Source organism: Prinia subflava, chromosome 16, assembly GCF_021018805.1.
Source record: "Prinia subflava isolate CZ2003 ecotype Zambia chromosome 16, Cam_Psub_1.2, whole genome shotgun sequence".
In the NCBI taxonomy this organism is placed as follows: domain Eukaryota; kingdom Metazoa; phylum Chordata; class Aves; order Passeriformes; family Cisticolidae; genus Prinia; species Prinia subflava.
The window spans coordinates 2,169,268-2,187,183 of record NC_086262.1 but is presented as its reverse complement, the minus strand read 5'-3'; the positions used below and the strand labels follow the sequence as shown (position 1 = coordinate 2,187,183).

The 17,916-nt window shown below is 56.0% G+C and overlaps 2 protein-coding genes across 2 annotated transcripts; both read left to right on the top strand.

The window, feature by feature from the left end:
• The first annotated feature begins 14 nt into the window (after positions 1-14).
• Positions 15-8,094, top strand: LOC134559258 (protocadherin gamma-A2-like). Its single transcript, XM_063413863.1, has 2 exons — positions 15-2,501; positions 8,080-8,094. The coding sequence occupies exons 1-2, from the start codon at positions 54-56 to the stop codon at positions 8,092-8,094; spliced, it is 2,463 nt and encodes an 820-aa protein (XP_063269933.1). The 5' UTR covers positions 15-53.
• Positions 8,095-10,596: 2,502 nt separating this feature from the next.
• LOC134559257 (protocadherin gamma-B5-like) lies at positions 10,597-13,241 on the top strand. Its single transcript, XM_063413862.1, has one exon. The coding sequence runs from the start codon at positions 10,749-10,751 to the stop codon at positions 13,239-13,241; it is 2,493 nt and encodes an 830-aa protein (XP_063269932.1). The 5' UTR covers positions 10,597-10,748.
• Positions 13,242-17,916: the final 4,675 nt, after the last annotated feature.

The window sequence follows — 17,916 nt, the reverse complement described above, 5'->3', positions numbered from 1 at the left end:
CACCATCAGCCAGATCAGTGAGCGGCGGCGGAGTGATCCCGACCACGGCGGAGATGAGCGCGGCGGGGAGGCGCTGGGGCCGGCGGCAGCGAGCTCTGCTCTGGGCCGTGCTGCTGGCGGCGTGGGAGGCGGCGTGGGGGCAGCTGCGCTACTCGGTGCCCGAAGAGATGCCCAAGGGCTCGTTCGTGGGCGACGTGGCCAAGGACCTGGGGCTGCAGCTGCTGGAGATCCGAGATCGCGGCGCCCGACTTGTCTCGGAAGGTAGGACGCAGTATTTTGCATTGCACGGGAAGACGGGACATTTAGTGACGGCGGAGAGGATCGACAGAGAGCAGCTGTGCCGGCTGGTGGAGAAATGCGTGCTGCGCTGTGAGCTGATAGTGGAGGGACAGATGCAGGTGTACGGAATCGAAGTTGAAATCACGGACATTAACGACAACGCGCCCAGCTTTCGAGAGGCAGAAACAGAGCTGCGACTTAGCGAGACGACAGCCCCGGGGTCGCGGTTTCCCCTGGCCGAGGCTCACGACCCGGACTCGGGCCGGAATTCCCTGCAGAGCTACGAGCTGAGCGGTGACGAGCATTTCTCGCTGGCCGTGCAGGCGGGCCCCGGCGGCGATCAGCGTCCCGAGCTGGTGCTGGCCAAGGCGCTGGACCGCGAGGAGGCGGCGTTTCACGAGCTGGTGCTGAGGGCGAGCGACGGCGGCGATCCGGCCCGGACGGGCACGGCTCGGATCCGCGTGACGGTGCTGGACGCGAACGACAACGCGCCCGTGTTCAGCCAGGCGGAGTACACGGTGCGAGTGCCCGAGGACGTGCCCGTGGGCTCCGTCCTCGTAACCGTCACGGCCACCGACGCTGACGAGGGTCAGAACGGGCATGTGAAATACAGATTCCATAAAATTTCAGACCGGGCCTCAGAACTTTTTTATCTCGGCTCTGAGACAGGAGAAATAACCGTTAAGGATGACTTGGACTTCGAGGAAATCTCCTCCCACGAACTGGAGGTGCAGGCACGGGACGGAGGAGAGCTCTCTGACACTGCAAAAGTGGTGATCACAGTGACAGATGTTAATGACCACGCACCCAAGATTTCGGTCAGGTCGGCTCTGAACGAGATCTCCGAGGATGCTCCGCCGGGGACAGTTGTGGCCCTGCTGCATGTGCAGGACCGGGACTCGGGGGCCAATGGGGATGTGCGCTGCTCGCTAGACAGAGACGTCCCGTTCCGTCTGGAGAAGTCCTATGAGGACTATTACCGTGTGGTGACATCGAGAGAGCTGGACCGCGAGCAGGTGTCGGAGTACAACGTGACGGTGCGGGCGGCCGACGGCGGGTCGCCGGCGCTGCAGAGCAGCGCGGTGCTGGCGCTGCGGGTGCTGGACGTGAACGACAACGCGCCCGTGTTCGAGCAGGAGCGCTACAGCGCTCGTCTGGCGGAGAACAACGCGGCGGGCGCGCTGGTGCTGACGGTGCGCGCCACGGACGCGGACTGGGGGCAGAACGCGCGCGTGCGGTACCGGCTGCGGGAGGGGCGGGTGCGGGGCGCGCCGCTGTCGTCGTACGTGTCGGTGCAGGCGGAGACGGGCGCGCTGTACGCGCTGCGCTCCTTGGACTACGAGCAGGTGCGCGAGCTGCAGCTGTGGGTGCGTGCGGAGGACGGCGGCGCGCCGGCGCTGAGCAGCAACGTGTCGGTGCGGCTGCTGATCGTGGACGAGAACGACAACGCGCCGCAGGTGCTGTACCCGGCTTCGGCGGCGGCGGCGGGCTCGGACGCTGCGTGGTCGGGCGTGGAGCTGGCGCCGCGCTGGGCAGAGGCCGGCGCGCTGGTGGCCAAGGTGGTGGCGGTGGACGCGGACGCGGGGCAGAACGCGTGGCTGTCGTACGAGCTGGCCAAGGCGACGGAGCCGGGGCTGTTCCGCGTGGGGCTGCACAGCGGCGAGGTGCGCACGGCGCGCTCGCCGCTGGCCCGCGACGCGGCGCGCCACAGCCTGGTGGTGGTGGTGAAGGACCACGGGCGGCCGGCGCTGTCGGCCACGGCCACGCTGAGCGTGGTGCTGGCCGAGAGCGTGGCCGAGCTGCTGGCCGAGCTGGGCAGCGCGGCCGAGGCGGCGGCGCCGGGCGAGGCGGCCGGCAGCCTGACGCGCTGGCTGGTGCTGGCCGTGGCCGCCGTGTCGTGCCTCTTCGTCGCCTTCCTGCTGCTGCTGCTGGCGCTGCGCCTGCGCCGCTGGCGCCGCCGGCAGCTGCTGCCGCCCGCCAGCGGCGCCTTGCGCGGCGTGCCCGTGTCGCACTTCGTGGGCATCGACGGCGTGCGCGCCTTCCTGCAGTCCTACTCGCACGACGTGTCGCTCACGGCCGACTCGCGCAAGAGCCAGCTGCGCTTCTCGGGCGCCAGCTGCTGCGACACCCTCCCGGCCCGGCCGCTGCCCGACGAGCCCGCGCCGCTGCTCGGGGAGGAGGATGTGGCCGCCGCCCTTCCCGCCGATCCCTCCGCTCCCTCGGTGAGTTTCTCTGTCCAGAATTTCTCCGCCGGGCTTTGTTCCAAGGGTCTTCTTTCCCTGTCGTGTTCCCTGGCTTGCATAGGACACTTAGCTGAAAAGCGAGGTCGAGTTTTCTTTGTTGACATTCTGAGTGCTGGTGCCCGTTGCTGTCATGGTGTCAACATGGGCTCCTCAGCCTTCCAGGTAGTGAAGAATGAAGCGGGGAGAAGGCTGCTGCTGGCAGGCTGTTCGTTGGGTCAGAGTTTTGAGTATTTATCAGGTTCCATGTATTTTTCCCCTATTTCACCTGTGCCATGTAGAATCTGTTTTCCGATTGATATTACATCTTCCAAATGGATATATTGCATTACTAAGAAATACAACTTTTTAGGAGGTTCATGTGTCTTTCGCAGCAGCACATGTGCTTGAATGTGTTGAATGTGTCTTGAACAAAATGCTGATGGCTTTGCATGGGACTCCTCTGCACGTGGATCTCAGCCTTTATCATTCTCCATGATACATAGTGGAGGTCAGAAGGGAATTGCTTTCTGCCATCCATGCTTTGATCTCTGTTCTCAACTTAGGATTCGGCCGGGCAACAAATGGTCGTTGATGATGTCTGTCTGTTCTGAAGATGAAGGATTCTCTTGATGTTGTGACTCTTTGAAAAGCCTGTGGGTGGCTCTATGTGGAGACAGAAATGCAGGAGGAAATGGCAAAAGTTCTTTGTTTTTTTCTTGTTTTTTTAAGATAGAGCTATGTCAAATGGAGCTGGAAGAGCCTTGGCTATGAAATATTGAACATGGGAAGGGAATTGCATGGGTGGGAAGGGAGAGATTCAAGGTGCAATAGGAGATCGAATGTGGGCATCATTCCCTCCACTCCCTCGGTGAGTTTATCTGCCCACATTTTCTCCGCTGGGCTTTGTCCCGATCCTCCCCTTTCCCTGCCGTGTTCCCTGGCTTGCATAGGAGACTTTGCTGAAAAGCAAGGCAGAGTTTCCTTTGGTGACATTCTGAGTGCTGGTGCCCGTTGCTGTCTTAGAGTGGACGTGGGGTCGGTCCTCAGCCTTCCAATTAGTGAAGAAGGAAGGGGGGAGAAGGCAGCTTCTGGCAGGCTCTTCATTAGCTCAAAAATTGGATATTTGTTCAGGTTCCAGTTAGTCTTCCGCTATGTCATCTGTGCTGTGTAGAATGTTTTCTGATTAGTATTAGATCTTCTGAATGGATATATCATATTATTAAGAAATACAACTCTTTATCAGCTCATGTGTCTTCCCAAGAACACATGTGCCTAAATAGATTGAATGTGTCTTGAACAAAATGCTGATGGCTTTGTGTGGAACTGCTCTGCAGTTTGTTATCATTTTCCAAGATACATAATGGAAGTCAGCAGGGAATGCCTTAATTCTATCCATGTTTTGATCTTTGTCCTTAGCTGAGGACTGGGTCAGGCAACAAGTTCTCCATGATGTCTGCCTGTTCTGCAGATGAGGGATCCTCTTGAAGGTGTGACTCTGAAAAGCCTGTGGGTATCTCTACGGAGAGGAGTAAATGCAGGAGGAAATGGGAAAACTGCTTTGGGTTTTTTCCTTGTTTTTTAAGACAGAACTATGTTAAATGGAGCTGGAAGAGCCTCGGCTATGAAATATTTAGCATGGGAAGGGAATTGCGTGGGTGGGAAGGGAGAGATTCAAGGTGCAGCAGGAGATAGAAGGTGGGCACAATTCCCCCTGTGCAGATATTCACTGACTCAGTGTCTCCCTAAAGACTGCTGGGCTTCTCCTTTTAGACCTCTGGAGTCTCTTGACAGAACTTCAGGGAGCAGGCAAATGCAGCTTCCACGGTGCAGAGAAGTAGAGAGAGCTGTGTGAGATTGGTGGTGTGAAGAGAAGTGGTCTGGGGAGCTGGGCCTCCACTGTCAGGTGTTTTTAAGAGATGTGGGTGGAAGAAGAGCAGGGATGATGTGAAGGGTGTGAAATTCGAGTGGTGTGAGCTGTGTATGAATGTCTGCTGAAAGACTGCAGGGAATGATTTCCTCCATTCCCTGTCCAGTTCCTGTCTCTAGGATGAAGCAATGTGAGGTTTTTCTTCCCCAAGTCATTGTCTAGAAGATATGTATTCCATCTGCATGGAGAACCCTGGGAGGTTCTTACTATTTGCTTGCCATCATAATTGTGTCATCTAAAATCTTAATTTTGTACCTATGAAAGATGCGATATGGGAAGATCAAGCTGTGTGTTTGGGGCCTGTAAACAAAGTCACTAATCATCTACTCTGAGTTCTATAACCCTGAAGAGTGTTGGGAGCTCTCCAATTCTGCAGGTGATAATTTTCTGTCTCACTGTCCTGATGACCTGAAGATGGTTCTTTCATGTTCGTAGGTTAATAGAAAGACACTTGCATCAACATGTTTCTTTAAAATATCTCTGTGAGAAATGCTTTTTCTTGTCCCATAGGTAGTGTGAGCAGTCAAATCTTATCCATGGTCAGGAGATCCAGTCTGAGCAACTTTCCTTTTGGTGGAATCTCTCTAAATTCTGAAGATCTGTGATAACCCTGTGAGCTGTGAAGGGGTAGGGGGAGTGCTGGGGGTGTGGTGTGTGAGGAGGCCCTGGTGGAGACATGGCCTGTGTTTTGTTGATGCCCAGGGCTATTGCTGGCCTTCTGAACATGAGTCAGGAGGAGTCTCCTGATTTTATCTTGTGTGATTTGGACTGCAATGGCCTGGTTTGGGTTTGGTATTCTTTTGCATGCAGGGTGGCAGTGACACATCTTGTGAGGAGTGCATGTGCTGAAGAACGGTGATGGTGCCTCTGAGCTGCTCCTTGGATGGCTGGGTCTGTGACAGAGCTGGTAACAATTTATGGCCTATCTAAGGTTGTACACTTGTTCCATGAATTGCATGAACAGAATAATCAAAACTGTGATGCTTATGATCTGAGAATCTTTGCAGACAGCTCTTCTTCTACGGATGTCTGTATGCAAAATTTGCTTTGATATTATTTTTGGACAGAGAGAAGAAGTCTGTCTATCCCGAGAGAGAGCCAGGGCTGGAGTTCACTTGGATGGAGTTCAAAATGAATGAATTAATTGTTTCAAGTTCTATTTGTTCTGGTAGATGAGGTGCACATCTGTTGTTCCAAGCTTTCTCTTACTGTCCAAGGAAATGACTGTCTGGGGTGAACTCCTGTGTGAGGCCTCCTGTGCATTAGTTACAATTGAGTTTCCTGTGTTGTGTATACACTGCAGTTGACACAATCTGAAATGTGAGGCCATGATTGACACTGTTCTGGTGTTTTCCCATTCTTGGCTGAGATGATTACGTTTTGGGTTTTGGATGACTTGGTTGGGTTGGGTTGTTTGTTTTCTTGTTTTCTTGTCAAGGAGTAAATTTGATCCTCATTGTGCCTGGCAATCCTGCAAACTCCAAAACATGGAATTATCCAGTAGGGAGATTATCTCTCCTCCATACCTTGAAGCTGTACATGTAATTAGAGAATCAGGGAAACACAGAATCAATCGATGGTTTGTGTTGAAAAGGACTTTAAAGATCTTGTTGTTCCAACTCTTCTGCCAGGGACAGGGACATCTTCCACCAGACCAGAGCCCCCCCAGCCTGATTTGGAATATTTCATTAAAAAAATGCAACTTCAGAAATACACATTTCCCCAAGGTATTGTTTTCTCTGTGAGCAAGATACAACCAAAATTTTGGAATATGTTGATGGTGAGACTAAAGGCTGTGAATGCAGAGTGAGGAGGGTGAGAGCTCAGTTCTGTGCCAGGAAAATCAGTGAATCTCTGTGCGTTTGGCTGAGAAATGACTGATTTATTGCTTGGTTCCAAAGCCAGTGCCATTTCTGTTCTGTTCTGATCCTGATTTCTCTGTCATGTAGCACAGTGACTGTCACAGATGACATGAAAAGGACTGCTGGAAGACATACTTTTCAGCAAAGCAGCAAAAGGGTCGAGTTTATTTACAAAACTCAATTTTATGCATTTCCTATGGTGCCCCTGGATTGGAGGATGGAATTCCAGCTCTCAAAGCACATTGGCCAAGCCAACTGTTAATCAACTTCCTCCTGCTACCTAAAACATGTAAACAATGAAGGACAGTTAGCAAAACATGGCTATTGTTTGTAGCACAAAGTGTTATAAAGTAAAAAGTCTGACTCTAGTATGAAGAACACTACAAAAGGTTTAGAAAAGTCTTCAAAACCAGGGGGACAAATGACAGTTCTCCACAATAAGATTTTCTACAGTGACCCTTCATGTAGAACCATAATTCTTCTGTAGAACAGCTAATGAATTTTGTGTGGAACCACAAACATCCATCTGTATCTCTATGCAATATTGTGATATAGTTTATTCCCAGTTGTAAATACACTTTCCTTCACGCTTTTTTTTCCAGGTTAGGTTGCAGCTCATTTTCACATCTCTGGTCAGGACTTTTCAATTTGAAACAGTGACTATTGTTTTTCAGCAAATCCTTACTTCAGCCACCTAGGAGAGAATTGTGTGGGAAATAGGAAGAATAGGAAGTAGAACCAAAAAGAGAATCTGTTGTAAACTGTCAGAAGATTTAACTTGAGAAGAGGCCCATAAGAAGGTGTTTAAAATGATGGTTTCGTAACTGTGCAAGGTGAGCAGGCCTTGCAGTAGACACAGTTGCTGAGGTGAGGACTGATTCTTCAAATGAGCCGCGTCTCCTGCTGTGCAGTGTGAGTGTTTAGGGCCACACTTGGAACTTGAGGCGTCAGTGACTTCCAGGTGTTCTGAGGGATCAACTTTAAGTCCTGAAATCAAGGTCTAGAAGATGTCAGTCAGCATCTCTGGCAATTTGTTGTCTTCTAATGCTTCCTTGCCTTATCTGATTCATGGTTTGGGTGGGGGGTTTCTTGTTTGTTTTTTTTTGTTTGGTTTTTTCCTATTTTATTTTTCCTTTATATACTCTGTATGTGGGTATACTTACTATTATCAACAACCTATCTTTTTAAAGCAATGTCTGGTGTGTTCATGTCTCTTGCACTTGTTGCAGTGGGAGTGGAAGGCAGGAGATATGAGAGTGACTTTGTGTTCTGTTACTGCTGGGAACAATAGATGGAAATATGACTTTGCTAGAGATTACATCTGTGTGGAAAAGAACACAAGATAAAGATGGGGAGACTATTCCCTCTAAGCCAATGGTTTGATGATCCATTCTCTGTTGGGTGATTGCTAATCTTTCAGTATGGTTGTTTATCATTTGGGTGCTTGAGAATCCTTCAGTCCCTTATCATCATGGTGGTGATCAGACAAATGTACCTCCCTTGTGGGTGTGGCTGCAGTGCATGATCATCTCAGGAGAAATGTGAGCAGTGAGGAGATGGCCACAAGCAGAACCTTGCAGCTGCATGGCGTAGAAGAAGAAGAAGCCAGGGGAGCTCTGTGTGTGAGGCCAGAGGAGAAGTCGGTCATTGCCTTGCTTGTGCTGTGTCATAGCTAACACAGCCTGTGCCTGCTGGAGTCCAGTGGGATTGGAGTTGCTTGTGCAGAGCCAGTGAGACCTACAAAATGTTCTTGCATGTGTTGACTTCTCTGTGTTTCTCCCTCTTGCAGTGCTTGTTGTCATGAGCTCCAGCCCAGCGTGTCTGATCTGCTGTGGAAGGTGTCCTCTGTGCCAGCTGGGCCAGTGCAGGTGGAGTTCCCACACACAGCTGGGATGTTTCCAGGTGGAAAGAGGAAGGGTTTCCTAAGCGCATGTGTGCTCCCCCAGGAACACTTTGTGTGTGGTGTAAAAATGCAGAAGCATCTGTGCTGCAGTGGTCAAAGTGCAGAGTGGCCACCCAGCCCCGCCAAGGTTTCCATGAACAGAGCAGTCTCAGGGCTGCTGTTCCCTGAGATTCTCCCTGGGGTTGCAGTTCCCCCAAGGTAATAAATCTTTCGAGCTTCTCTTGCCCAAAAGGTCTCACGCCATAGTCAGAGAAGACAAGCTGAGTCTGCTAGTGCATGTTTCCAAGGTTGTTTATTCTTCATTATCTCTCAGTTCTTTCTCAGCTCTGCAAGGCATCTTCAGCAGAGCAGGACACGAGGCAGACAGGGGCGGATCAGAGGGTCCCAGACCGTACGTACGGTCCCCTTGATCCAGCCACCATCCAAAACATATTTTTTATTTACAGAATCTTTCCAATACTTACTACCTATGCTAACATGTTATTTCTACTCTAAACCAATTCTTGTGATACTACTCAGGAGAAAATGGAGGAAAAGAACAAGAACAAGGAGTGCAGGACCACTCCCCACTTCCTCCATCTTGTCTCTTCAAGCCCATATAGTAAATATTTTAGATTCTACATTTACACTCTGTGATAAACTAGCTACCACTTATTTTGAATTCTCTTAGCTTGTGATTCTTCATACAATATGGGCATTCACTCCCACGGCCAGGGATCAGAGGCAGCGTCCTCTTGGGCTCTGTGTGAGGCTGGCTGAGCCCCTTGTACAGATCCCAGACCCCTTGTCTGGACTCCAAACCCTCCAGGGTGGCCAGAGGCGTATCCTGAACTCCAACAGAGCAGGGGCCAGTGGGAGAACGTGTGCAGTGTCCTTCATGTCATGACCCAGAGGAACGTGCTGGGCAATCATCTGGAGGCTGTTAAATGGCTGAGGAACAGGCAGGAAAGTCACACCCAAAGAGTTCTAGGCAGTGGCTCAATGTGCAGCTGGAAAGCAGTGCCTGGTGTTGTCCCTAAAGGGTCCTTACTGGGACCAGCACTGCTTAGAACCTTCATGGACAATGGGATTGAGTGCCCCTGGAGAGAATTTGCAGCTGACACCACTTTGAGTTGATTCCCGAGAGGGCAGAGATGCCAGTGAGGGATGGGCTGGAGAAGTGTCCCTGTGCAGCCATCATGAAGATGCAGAGGGCAAAAGTCAAGGTTCTGCCTGACAGGTCGAGGGAGGTTCTTTTCCCCCTCTAAACTGTTTTTGTGAGTGCCTGGACTGCATGCAGTTGGTGGGCCAGTATCCAAAATGGAAATGCTAGAGTCCCCAGAAGGAGCATGGAACTTTTCTGAGGAACACTTCTGCTCTGCAGAAGGACTGAAGGAGTTTAGGTCTTCAAGAATGGAGAAATTATAACTCTGTGTAGACTTTTCAAAATGCTTTGCTTTATGAATTACAAATATACTTATAGGAAATATGGACAGAGGTCTTGTTACAAGGACTGGTGGTCATAGGAGAGCAGACAAGTTTTTTTACCCAAAAGAAGGGAAGTTTTGATTAGGAGAGAGCTTCACAGTGTGGGTTGTGACAAAATGGAACATATTGTCCAGAGACGTTTTCTATATGCTTCAAAAGTTCAAATATAGGAATAATTGATCCTGCTCATGGCAGAGGTGTGGATTAAATGAGCTTTAAAGAAAAGTTTCAATTGGAAACTGAAAGCATTGTTTAGCTCTATAAATGACCCAGCGTTTCTTTGCACAATGCATTGCGAGGAGCTCAGATATGGAGATGCAAATTATTAACTTTCATGAGTCAGAAAAAGAAAGAGTAAATGTTATTCTGCTGTCTTGGCAGAAGGGTTGCTTACAGTGCTTTAGGTTGATCTATATCTCAGATTAATTAGTCCCAGGTTAAGAAGAGACAATTCACGAGATGTAACAAAGTGCAAAAAAGCTCCTAATGGCTTCCTTATTTGTCATTTATTGCTGATGTAGGTGCGCCGTGATTTTATTTAGAGCAGTTGAATCCATTTTTTCATGCCCCGCTATGAATGTTTGCTTCTGACATTCAGTGTGACTCGAAAGAATGCCCTAAAAGCACCAGAGAGCAAATCTGAGATAGAAACGCCATGGAGTCGAATTAAGGAAGCGCTTCTTCCTTTGCTGTTTGCAGTCGGGGAGAGACCCCGGTGCCGGTGCAGCGCCGGTCCCCGCGCCAGTCCGGGCCCCCGGAGCGCGGCCATCCGGCGGCTGCAGTGGCGTCGCGGCGCCTCCGGGTGCCGCTGTTGGCCGCCGCCGAGCGGCGCTGGAGCCGCGGCCGCCGCAGCGTCCTGCCCCCGCAGGCTGCTCGCTCGCCCGGCGCCGGCCACAGCGGCAGCGGCGCCGCCGGCAGCGGCAGCGGCAGCGGCGAGAGGCGGCGCTTGTCGGGGAGCAGCGGCGTCCGAGGCGGCCCGAGCGGGCTGTGTGCGCTGCGGCGGGCGCTGCGCTGTGCGGCGAGAGCGGCTGCGAGGGAGGCGCAGCAGCAGCAGGAGGCAGGAGCGCGGCGAGCGCTGGCGGCAGAGAATGGCGGTGAGGCGGCGGCAGAGGCGCGGGCCGGGCGGCGGGCGAGCGCTGCTGGGCGCGGTGCTGCTGTGCGTGTGGTGGCGGGCGGCGGCCGAGCGGGTCCGCTACGCCATCCCCGAGGAGCTGGGCACAGGCTCGCTCGTGGGGCCGCTGGCGCGGGACCTGGGGCTCAGCGCGGACGAGCTGCCGGCGCGCAAGCTGCGGCTGAGCGAGGAGAAGCAATACTTCAGTGTGAACGAGGAGAACGGGAACCTGTACGTGAACGAGAGGCTGGACCGGGAGGAGATGTGCGGCGCATCTGAGACCTGTTCTGTCAGCTTCGACGCGGTGGTGCACAACCCGCTGAACGTTTTCCATGTCGAGGTGTCCATCGAGGACGTGAATGACAACTCCCCGACCTTCAGGAAGGCTGCTCTGGATCTCGAGATCGGCGAATGGACCCCTCCTGGTACTCGCTATCCTTTGGAAATGGCGAGGGATGCGGACGCAGGAATCAATTCGCTGCTCACTTACCAACTGACCAGCGACCCGTCATTCTCGCTGACAACGAAAGACAAGCCGGGAGGAAAAAAGCAGCCGGAATTAGTGCTGGAAAAAGGTTTGGACCGAGAGAAGCAGAGCTCCTTTGAGCTGGTCCTGACAGCAGTGGACGGTGGTGACCCCGCCAGGTCCGGGACTGTCCAGCTTCGCATCAATGTGACAGACGCCAACGACAACCCTCCCGAGTTCAGCAAAAGCGTCTATGAGGTGCGAGTGCCGGAGAATCTGCCACCGGATTCTCTCGTGCTGCAGGTGCGGGCTACGGATGCGGACGTGGGCACCAACGGGCAGGTCTCTTACTCCTTCGGCAACGTTCCAGACGCCGTCCCCTCATTGTTCGCTATCGACAGCAGCAGCGGGGAGATCAGGACGCTGGGTCCCCTCGATTTTGAGAACGAAAATAAATACATTTTTGCCTTGGAGGCGACGGACGGTGGTGGGCTCACCGATGACTGCGAAGTGCAGATCGAAATCACAGACGAAAATGACAACGCCCCTGAGATCACCATTCTGTCACTGTCGAGCTCCGTGCCCGAGGATTCGCCGGTCGGCACCGTGGTGGCCCTGCTGAAAGTGCGGGACCGGGACTCGGGCGAGAACGGTCATGTGTCGTGCGAGCTGTCGGGGGAGGCGCCGCTGTCGATCGTGGCGTCGTCGGGCGGCTCGTACAAGGTGGTGACGGCGAGCGCGCTGGACCGCGAGCAGGCGGCCGAGCAGCGCGTGACGGTGGTGGCCCGGGACCGGGGCAGGCCGGCGCTGCGGAGCAGCAGGGAGCTGGTGCTGGAGGTGTCGGACGTGAACGACAACGCGCCGGTGTTCGAGGAGGCGGCGTACAGCGCGTACGTGGCGGAGAACAACGCGGCGGGCGCGCTGGTGGTGCGCGTGCAGGCGCGGGACGCGGACGCGGGCGCCAACGGGCGCGTGAGCTACTGGCTGGCGGGCGGCAGCGCGGGCGCGGCGGGCGCGGCGCCGCCGGTGTCGGTGGAGGCGCGGAGCGGCGCGCTGTACGCGCAGCGCTCCTTGGACTACGAGCAGTGCCGCGAGTTCTGGGTGGCGGTGCGGGCGCAGGACGGCGGCGCGCCGGCGCGCAGCTCCACGGCCACGGTGCGCGTGTTCGTGCTGGACCGCAACGACAACGCGCCGCGGGTGCTGTGGCCGGCGGCAGCGCCAGGAGAGGCGACGGCGGGAGGGGCGGCGCCGCCTTTCGAGGTGGTTCCGCGTTCGGCCGAGGCCGGCTACCTGGTGGCCAAGATGGTGGCGGTGGACGCGGACGCGGGGCGCAACGCGTGGCTGTCGTACGAGCTGGTGCAGGCGTCGGAGCCGGCGCTGTTCCGCGTGGGGCTGCACAGCGGCGAGGTGCGCACGGCGCGCGCCGTGTCCGAGCGGGACGCGGCCAAGCAGCGCGTGGTGGCCGTGGTGAAGGACCACGGGCAGCCGGCGCTGTCGGCCACGGCCACGCTGCACGTGGTGCTGGCCGAGAGCTTGCAGGAGGCGCTGCCGGAGCTGAGCGAGCGGGCGGCGGGCGGCGAGGCGGCGGCGGCCGAGCTGCAGTTCTACCTGGTGCTGGCGCTGGCGCTGCTGTCGGCGCTCTTGGTGCTGAGCGTGGCGCTCTTGGTGCTGGCGCGGCTGCGCCGGGCCGGGCCGCCCGCCGTGCTGCGCTGCCTGGGCGCGCAGCGCTTCTCGGTGGCCGGCGCCGCCTTCCCGGCCGACTTCTGCGAGGGCACCTTGCCCTACTCCTACAACCTGTGCGTGGCGGCGCCGGCCCGCGCCGTGCCCGAGGCGGCTTGGCCGCCGCCGCCGGTGCCCGTCCTGTCTGCGGAGGAGCTGCTGGGCGGGGAGTCGTGCGAGAAGCCCGGCCTGAGCAGTGAGCTCGTCGCGGGAGAGCCGCCCGCCCATACCGATGCACCGCAGGTGTGTAAAGATGAGCGCTTTGTCTTTTTGAGGCTTTCCTGAGTGTTGTCCCTTTTCCCCTGGTTATCTCTTCAAGTATCAGTTTGTAGTCCTTTTCTGTGTCCTAGTGTGTCGTTGGAAATTTTTGATTTCTCCTTGGTAACATCTTCAGCTTAACACCTTTGACTGTAGCTCCTCTTTGAGGTAGTAGCAGTGCTTTTTCATATTTCACGGTGCCTTTTTTTTTTTTTTTGCTGAGCTTCACTTTCCTGTCTCCGTGGTGGATTGAAATGGTGAAGGGACCATCCCCCATCCATGGAGAGCAGGAAGGACTTGCTTCCTCACGGATAAAAAGTTCAGCTTCAGGGGGGAGGTTTTGTTGTCAAAACTTGAGCTCTATCCATTAGAATGTGTTAGCAGTCTTGAGAGCAGATCAGTATTCTGTGGAAGGAGAAGGACTGATTCTGCATGACTGAGTCGGGGAAAAAGAGAAAGGCATGACAAGCGGTATTGGAGATTTTTCCTTCCTGACTGACTTCTTCAGAAATGGTGTGCTTGAAAAGGAGTAGAGCTTTACACAAGTCCGTTCGTTAAAATTTGCTGTGTCCCTATTAGATTCAGAAAGGAAACGTGAAAAGTTCCGGTTTTCATCCTCAGTGAAAAAAGATTGTCTCCCGTTTTGTGGGGAAATGCGGCAGAGTTCCTATTTGGCTTTCTTCTTGTGGCCGGCAGTTCCCTCTGTTTTGCTCTTCATGATCTTTATTTCTTACAGTGGTGAGAGTGTTGAATGATTTGTGTTTCAGAGAATTTGTTTTCTATTCTGTCCACCGAGAGAGTTTCGGGAATTTAGTAGAACTCGGGTATATCGAGAACTGCAAATTTTTACAATTGTGTTTACTAGGATCGACATCTGAGATACCAAAGGGATCAGATATCAGGGAGATGGGCCAAGCGACGGTTTCGGCACTTGAGTCAATCCCATTTGCACAGTCATTAATGGGCAGCAGCGTTTCGAGAGGGCAGCTGTACATTTGTTCTGCATTTGTTTCTCTGTTTCTTTACTTGAAAACACATCATAGCAACATCATTGAGAAATACTTAGATGAACAGTTTACTAACGAGCTTCAATTCTTTACACACTGATTTCAGAATAAAAGAAAACCTTGGGACGACTTACTTATACGTATATCTGTATAAACTAAGGATCTGCTAGATTTATCTTAGGAAGGAATGTCAAAGATGTGAAGCCCTGAAACTTTCCTTCGAGTGTTGTAGCTGCATTTTTATTTGTACCTGTAATTCAATCTTGTAGCAATTATCTCGTTAACTTCATGAATCGTGCAATTACTATCGTCAAGCATGAGTTAACGAAGCTGATAGCTCTGTTTCTTCGGGATGCGGTATCATCCCGTTTCTCCCTGACAGCCTGTTGTTGCTGATGCTTTTGAACAAAAGGATAAGAGTAACATAAAGCTACAGAGTAAAGTACTGAAAATGTGTTTTATTTTACATAAAATAACACTAGTAAGTATTTCGTTTCCCGTGCGGTAAAAGAGCCACGCCCACGGAATGCCTCTGCCTTCCTCCCGATCGTGGTGCCCTGAAGGGTGAAAGCAGAGATCGGCTGGAGAAATTGGGAGGCAGGAGACGGGCGCTGGACGAAAAGCGGCGTCTCCGTGGCGCCTGTCCCCTGTGTGTGGCAGGGCCGGGCGGGCAGCGCCGGGCAGCGCTCGGTGCCTGCAGTGCCGGGAGGAGGCTGCGGGCGCCGCTGTTGACCGAGAGGAGCGAGAGGGAGAGCGGAGCGCTGTCGGCAGCCCCGCCCGCTGCGGATCGGCTCGCTCGGCTGCTCGCTCTGTGTGCGAGCGTGCGGGCCGCGATCGTGCCCGCGGTGCCGGTGCATTCTGCAGCCAGGGAGCGGCAGCAGCGCAGGGTGCAGAAGCTGAGAGCATTGAGCGGCAGCGGGAGTTGGATCGGCGCTGTTGCGGTGCCGGCGGTGGCGCGGCGGAGATGAGCGCGGCGGGGAGGCGCTGGGGCCGGCGGCAGCGAGCTCTGCTCTGGGCCGTGCTGCTGGCGGCGTGGGAGGCGGCGTGGGGGCAGCTGCGCTACTCGGTGCCCGAGGAGATGCCCAAGGGCTCGTTCGTGGGCGACGTGGCCAAGGACCTGGGGCTGCAGCTGCCGGAGATCCGAGATCGCGGTGCCCGCCTTGTCTCGGAAGGTAGGACTCAGTATTTCTCTCTGCATGGGAAGACGGGACATTTAGTGACGGCGGAGAGGATCGACAGAGAGCAGCTGTGCGAGCGTGTGCAGCAATGCGTGCTGCGCTGTGAGCTGATAGTGGAGGGGGAAATGGAGGTTTACGAAATCGAAGTGGAAATCACGGACATTAATGACAACGCGCCCAACTTCCGAGACAAAGAAGTGGAACTCAGAATAAGCGAGACGACAGCCCCGGGATCGCGGTTTCCCCTGCCGGACGCACATGATCCTGACTCGGGCGGGAATTCCCTGCAGAGCTACGAGCTGAGCGGTGACGAGCACTTCTCGCTGGCCGTGCAGGCGGGCCCCGGCGGCGATCAGCGTCCCGAGCTGGTGCTGGCCAAGGCGCTGGACCGCGAGGAGGCGGCGTTTCACGAGCTGGTGCTGAGGGCGAGCGACGGCGGCGATCCGGCCCGGACGGGCACGGCTCGGATCCGCGTGACGGTGCTGGACGCGAACGACAACACGCCCGTGTTCAGCCAGGCGGAGTACACGGTGCGAGTGCCCGAGGACGTGCCCGTGGGCTCCGTCCTCGTCACCGTCACGGCCACGGACGCAGATGAGGGGCTATACGGACACGTGAAATACTCAGTTCAGAAAATCACAGACAAAGGCTTGCAGATTTTCCAGCTGGACAGCGAGACAGGAGCAATCACCCTGTTACGGAGCCTGGACTTCGAGGAATGCGATTCCTACGAACTGGAGGTGCAGGCACATGACGGGGGAGGTCTTTTTGACTCGACAAAAGTCGTGATCACTGTGACAGACGTCAACGACAATGTACCAGAGATTTCGGTGCGGTCGGCACTGAGTGAGATCTCGGAAGACGCCCCAGCGGGAACTGTGGTGGCTCTGCTGCACGTGAGGGACAAGGACTCCGGGGCCAATGGCGAGGTGCGCTGCTCGCTGGACAAGGACGTCCCATTCCAGCTCCGAAGCTCGAAAGGCAGCTACTACAGCGTGGTGACATCGAGAGAGCTGGACCGCGAGCAGGTGTCGGAGTACAACGTGACGGTGCGGGCGGCCGACGGCGGGTCGCCGGCGCTGCAGAGCAGCGCGGTGCTGGCGCTGCGGGTGTTGGACGTGAACGACAACGCGCCCGTGTTCGAGCAGGAGCGCTACAGCGCTCGTCTGGCGGAGAACAACGCGGCGGGCGCGCTGGTGCTGACGGTGCGCGCCACGGACGCGGACTGGGGGCAGAACGCGCGCGTGCGGTACCGGCTGCGGGAGGGGCGGGTGCGGGGCGCGCCGCTGTCGTCGTACGTGTCGGTGCAGGCGGAGACGGGCGCGCTGTACGCGCTGCGCTCCTTGGACTACGAGCAGGTGCGCGAGCTGCAGCTGTGGGTGCGTGCGGAGGACGGCGGCGCGCCGGCGCTGAGCAGCAACGTGTCGGTGCGGCTGCTGATCGTGGACGAGAACGACAACGCGCCGCAGGTGCTGTACCCGGCTTCGGCGGCGGCGGCGGCGGCGGGCTCGGGCGCTGCGTGGTCGGGCGTGGAGCTGGCGCCGCGCTGGGCGGAGGCCGGCGCGCTGGTGGCCAAGGTGGTGGCGGTGGACGCGGACGCGGGGCAGAACGCGTGGCTGTCGTACGAGCTGGCCAAGGCGACGGAGCCGGGGCTGTTCCGCGTGGGGCTGCACAGCGGCGAGGTGCGCACGGCGCGCTCGCCGCTGGCCCGCGACGCGGCGCGCCACAGCCTGGTGGTGGTGGTGAAGGACCACGGGCGGCCGGCGCTGTCGGCCACGGCCACGCTGAGCGTGGTGCTGGCCGAGAGCGTGGCCGAGCTGCTGGCCGAGCTGGGCAGCGCGGCCGAGGCGGCGGCGCCGGGCGAGGCGGCCGGCAGCCTGACGCGCTGGCTGGTGCTGGCCGTGGCCGCCGTGTCGTGCCTCTTCGTCGCCTTCCTGCTGCTGCTGCTGGCGCTGCGCCTGCGCCGCTGGCGCCGCCGGCAGCTGCTGCCGCCCGCCAGCGGCGCCTTGCGCGGCGTGCCCGTGTCGCACTTCGTGGGCATCGACGGCGTGCGCGCCTTCCTGCAGTCCTACTCGCACGACGTGTCGCTCACGGCCGACTCGCGCAAGAGCCAGCTGCGCTTGTCGGGCGCCAGCTGCTGCGACACCCTCCCGGCCCGGCCGCTGCCCGACGAGCCCGCGCCGCTGCTCGGGGAGGAGGATGTGGCCGCCGCCCTCCCCGCCGATCCCTCCGCTCCCTCGGTGAGTTTCTCTGTCCACATTCTCTCCGCCAGGCTTTTTACCGATGCTCCCCTTTCCCCGCCGTGTTCCCTGGCTTGCATAGGAGATTTTGCTGAAAAGCGAGGTAGAATTTCCTTTGGTGACGTTCTGAGTACTGGTGCCCGTTGCCTTCTTTGTGTGACCATGGGCTCCTCAGCCTTCCAGGTGGAGAAGATGGAAGGAGGCAGAAGGCTGCTGCTGGCAGGCTGTTCGTTAGGTCCCATGTCTGGGTATTTTTCGGGTTCCTTGTACTTTTTCC